The sequence below is a fragment of the Otolemur garnettii genome, unplaced genomic scaffold (genome assembly GCF_000181295.1).
Source record: "Otolemur garnettii isolate 467f Iridium unplaced genomic scaffold, OtoGar3 scaffold00050, whole genome shotgun sequence".
Taxonomy (NCBI): Eukaryota; Metazoa; Chordata; class Mammalia; order Primates; family Galagidae; genus Otolemur; species Otolemur garnettii.
Window position 1 is genome coordinate 7,321,480 of NW_003852445.1, and position 5,439 is coordinate 7,326,918.

A 5,439-nucleotide genomic window follows, 5' to 3' on the forward strand; every position below is an offset into this window, starting at 1 on the left:
GGGATCCCTTGAACTCAGGATTTTGAGACCACTCTGAGCAAGAGCAAGACTCTGCCTCTACTAAAAACAGAAAAAAATTAGCTGGATATAGTGGCACATTCCTGTAGACCCAGAGCTGAGGCTCCAAGAGGATTACTCAAGCCCAGGAGTTTGAGTTTGCTGTGAGCTATGATGCCATGGCACTCTACCCAGGGTGATAGAGTAAGACTGTCTCAAAAAAAGTCTCAAAGAGATACTTATACACCCATGTTCATAGCAACATAATTCTCAGTAGCCAAAAAGTGGAAGCAGCCTAAGTGTCCCATCAATGGATGAATGTATGAAAATGTGGTAGTATGTATATGTGTATGCAGTGAAATATTCCAGCCTTAAAAAGAAAAATTCTGACGTCTACTACAGCATGTTAAGAATTAACTCAGTGTAAGACCTGATCTTTGTCTATAGCAGTCTAGAAACCAAATCATACCATATATTCTTTGCCCTTAGGAATCGAATGCTTTGAAGAATAAGAAAAACTCTCGACGAGTCAGCTTTGCAGATACTATAAAGTAAGTTGAAAGGAGAAATAATTAAAATGTTACAGGTAGGGCGGCGCCTATGGCTCAGTGGGTAGGGTGCCAGCCCCATATACCAAGGGTGGTGGGTTCAAACCTGGCCCCAGCAAATTGCAACAACCACCACAACAAAAAAAATAGCTGAGTATGTGGTGGGCACCTATAGTTCCAGGTACTCTTGCTGAGGCAAGAGAATTGCCTAAACCCTGGAGTTGGAGGTTGCTGTGAGCTATGATGCCACATCACTCTACTGAGGATGATAAAATAAGACTCTAAAAATAAATAAATAAATAAAATGTTATAGGTAATGCTTTACTGTGTGACAAACCAAGTATGTTGGTACTAATTTGGATGATCTGTATTTCAATTAGATAAACCTTAGAGAGTTTTTATTTAAGAGGGTATTATTCAGTATTATGTTTAAAAAAGAAAACAGACTGGGTACAGTTGCTCAAGCCTATAATCCTATCACGTTGGAGGCTGAGGCAGGAGAATTGCTTGAGGCCAGGAGTTGGATGATAGCCTGAATACATAGTGACACCGTATCTCCACAAAAAGTAAAAAAATAAAGTAAGATAAAACTTTTTATTTATTCATTTATTTATTTATTTTATTTTGAAGCAGAGTCTCACTCTGTTGCCCAGGCTAAAGTACTGTGATGTCATAGCTTACAGCAACCTCAAACTCCTGGGCTCAAGTGATTCCCTGCCTCAGGTTCCCTAGTAGCTGGGACTATAGATATACACCACCATACTGGGTTTGTTTTTCTATTTTTAGTAGAAACAAGATCTCATTCTTGCTTAGGCTGGTGTCAAATTCCTGAGCTTAAGCAATCCACACGCCTCAGCCTCCCAGAGTGCTAGGATTATAGGCATGAGCTTGGCTTAAAATAAAACTTTTTTAAAAAGAGGAATAAGATTTGGCGCCTGTGGCTCAAGTGGCTAAGGCGCCAGCCACGTACACCTAAGGTGGTGGGTTTGAATCTAGCCCTGGCCGCCAAACAACATTGATGGCTGCAACCGAAAAGAAAAATAGCCAGGCTTATGGCGGGCACCTGTGGTCCCAGCAACTTGGGAGGCAGAGGCAGGAGACTCGCTTGAGCCTAGGAGTTGGAGGTTGCTGTGAGCTATGCCATGGCACTCCACCCAGGGGGACAGCTTGAGGCTCTGTCTCAAAAAAAAAAAAGGAATAAAATAGTGATTAGGTTAGAGCTCATTTAAAAAGCCACAATAGATTTTAATATGCTACATAAATTTTGGTATTTGAGATATAAATAGTATGTGATATAGCAGAGAGAAAACTGAAATCTTAAGTGTTATTTTTGCCTATCTCAACATAGACTATAAATTAACACCAAAAAATTCTAATTAAAAGTTACAGAGTTTCAGTCATCTGTATTTTCTCTTCCAGGGTATTCCAGACAGAGTCTCATATGAAAACAGTGAAAAAGTCAGAAACGACAGGTAAATTTGTTACTGTAATTTTTGTTAAATATGTTTTCTTTAAAATTTTACTGTGCCTATCTAACTAGATAACTTTTTTTTTTTGGAGACAAAGTCTCACTTCATCACCCTCTGTAGAGTACAGTGGCGTCACAGCTCATAGCAACCTCCAACTCCTGGGCTTAGGTGATTCTCTTGCCTCAGCCACCGAGTACCTGGGACTACAGGTGCCAGCCACCACACCTGTCTATTTTTTTGTTACATTTTGGCCAGGGTTGGGTTTGAACCCACCACCCTCGGTATATGGGGCAGGTGCCTTACTCACTGAGCCACAGGCACCACCCACTAGATAACTTATTGACTATCTTTTTGTTGTTGTTGTTTTATCTTATTGGTGTTTTGTTTTGTTTTTGAGACAGAATGTGACTTTGTTGCCCTCAGTAGAATGCTATGGTGTCATGGCTCACAGCAACCTCCAGCTCTTGGGCTTGGGTGATTCTCCTGCCTCAGCTCTGGAGTAGCTGGGACTACAGGCACCTGCCTCAATGCCTGGCTATTTTTTCATTGCAGTTTGGTGAGGCTAGACCCCTACTCCTGAGCTACAGGCGCTGCCCTAATCTTATTGTTTTAAAAGTATACATTGAATCATGGATGTGGAGAGTAGATAGTAATTTCTTTTTTTAAAATTCTTGTTAATATCCTTATATAATTTTTCTAATGCCTTATCAGTGTATCCTTAAACAAATTTAACTTTTATTTTATTTTTAGAAACAGAAGCAAGAGAAAATGTTCTGTTTATACAGTAAGTAGGAGAAATGTTCAAATAATATTTTAAAAGTTATAAATTAATATTCTTTTTTAAAATTTTCATGTCCCTTTTGTGAAATACTTAGGATTAATTCAGAAAATAAATTATTTGCAGAATTTAGTATATCTGATAAATATGGGCATTTTTCAGTTTATAGTTTTAGTAGTGATAAAACACTCTGCTTTCATATATAAATCCTTATATTCATCAGTTAGTATAAAACAATAAATAGCAAGTCTTCATATTTGTTTTATTAAGTTAGTTTTTCTTATTATAATGTTAATACCTAGAAAAGTAATACCAGTATCTCTTTAACAAATGAAAACATGTTTTTGGCCAGGGTTGGGTTTGAACCCGCCACCTCCAGCATATGGGACTGGCACCCTACTCCTTTGAGCCACAGGTGCCACCCAATGGTTATTTTTATTTATTAAAAAAGAGGTAAAATTTAGACTGCTGAGGTATTATTTTCTATTTAATCAGTTAAGGATATAGATGAAAAGTATAGTATAAATTGTAGAAAGCAATTTGGCACTATCACTTAAAATTTCAAATGCACTTACTCTTCAATTCACCAATTTCATGTCTGGGAATTTATCTCACCAATATACTTTTAAATTTTTGAAATGATGAATATATAAGATTATTCCCTGTAGCATTTATTATGATAATAAAAGTTGTGAAAGGTCCTAGAGGTCCATCTAGTTGGGACTAGTTAAGTAAACTGCACATCTTCGATATAATTCACTACTATACAGCTAGGAAAAAAATACTCTCTTTTTATACGTACTAAATAGAAAAATCTCTATGCCATATGGCTTTGGATAAAAAGCAAGATGCAAAACAAAGTATGTAGTATATTTTCACTTGTATAAAGGGATACAAAGAAAAATGTGTGTGTGTAAATGTGTGCATGTATATTTGAATAAATATCTCTGAAGAAACTAGTAAGATTGCCTATGGAAAAGAGAACCTTGCAAGAGAATACATGTTGGTTTTGTGGTTTATTAATTTTGAACTATGTAAATATATTACTTATTAAATTTTATTAAATTAAAATAGTTGAAATGGGCTGGGTGCAGTGGCTTACACCTGTAATCTTAGCATTTTGGGATGCTGAGGTGAGAGGATCTCTTGAGACCAGAAATTTGATACTAGCTTGAGCAACATAAGGGGACCCCATCTCTATAAGAAATAGAAAACTTAACTGGGTGTGGTGGCACACATCTGTATACCCAACAATGTGGGAGGCTAAGACAGGAGGATGGCTTGAGCCCAGGAGTTTGAGGTTGCAGTGAGCTGTGATTACACCACTGTACTCTAGCCTGAGCAACAGAGAGACCTTGTCTCAAAACAAAAATATTATTGAAATAAAGAAATGGAAACCAGGTGCAGTGACTCATGCCTATGATCCTAGCACTTTGAGAGGCTGAGATGGGAGGGTCCCTTGAGTCCAGGAGTTCAAAACCAGCCTAGGCAATACAGAAAGATTTTGTCTCTATAAACAATTAAAAAAGAAAAGAAATGGAAGTGATAGTAGTCATAGTTTCAAAAAAGTACAGAAGTAAATAAATTGAAAAATAAATATTAAGGCTGGGCATGGGATCACACCTGTAATCCCAGTACTTGGGAGGCTGGGGTGGGTGGATTGCCTGAGCTCACAGGTTCAAGACCAGCCTGAGCCAGAACCAGACTGTGTCTCTAAAAAAAAAAAAAAAATACCTGGGGGTTGTGGCAGGTGCCTGTAGTTCCAGCTACTTGTGAGGCTGAGGCAAGAGAATTGCTTAAGCCCAGGAGTTTGAGGTTCCTGTGAGCTATGATGCCACAGCACTCTACCAAGGGTAACAAAGTGAGACTCGGTCTCCAAAAACAAAAAAGAAAAGAAAAATAAATATTAAAAAGTAAAAATTGGCTGGGCACGGCAGTGTGTAAAAATTATCTCTTTCTGTCAGGTGACCAAGTGGTCTACTCCTGAATGATAATTTATGTTGATAATTTGGGGTGTCCTTGCAGAAATTTTTTTTTTGTAGAGACAGAGTCTCACTTTGTTGCCCTTGGTAGAGTGCCGTGGCGTCATACAACTCACAGCAACCTCCAACTTCTGAGCTTAAGTGATTCTCTTGCCTCAGCCTCCTGAGTAGCTGGGACTACAGGCGCCCACCACAATGCCTGGCTATTTTTTGGTTGTAGTTCAGCTGGGACCGAGTTTGAACCTGCCACCCTCGGTATATGGGGCTTGCACCCTACTCACTGAGCCACAAGCACCACCCACAAATTTTTTTATATATATTCAAGTTTATGTTTAGCATTTGTTTTTTTAAATAAGACAAAAATGAGATCACTTAATATGTCTTTTAGCACTATCCATGTTATTATATAAAGATGAACTCAGTCTGTTACAATCTATTGGTATGTCTTACCAACATACAAGCAAATGTTGGTATGTCTGTACCAACATTAGTCAGCTTCCTATTGATGGAAACTAGGATTTTTTCCATTTATTTACTTATTTTAAGGCTAAATTTCTAGAAAGTGAACTGCTATAGAGTTCATTCTTTCCTTTTTTTATAAGCATGTATTATTAATAAGGTGACCAGATTTTTAACATTGGTAAAGTGGGACACCATTGGGGGGG

At 37.9% G+C, this 5,439-nt stretch overlaps 1 protein-coding gene across 1 annotated transcript in view; it reads left to right on the plus strand.

The window, feature by feature from the left end:
* Positions 1-5,439, plus strand: part of KNL1 (kinetochore scaffold 1) — a 59,999-nt gene that overhangs the window by 4,011 nt on the left and 50,549 nt on the right. Inside the window, exons 3-5 of the mRNA XM_012806308.2 lie at positions 487-548; positions 1,965-2,017; positions 2,765-2,798. Of these exons, the coding sequence (XP_012661762.1) occupies positions 487-548; positions 1,965-2,017; positions 2,765-2,798 (149 nt within the window). The remainder of the gene's footprint in view (positions 1-486; positions 549-1,964; positions 2,018-2,764; positions 2,799-5,439) is intronic.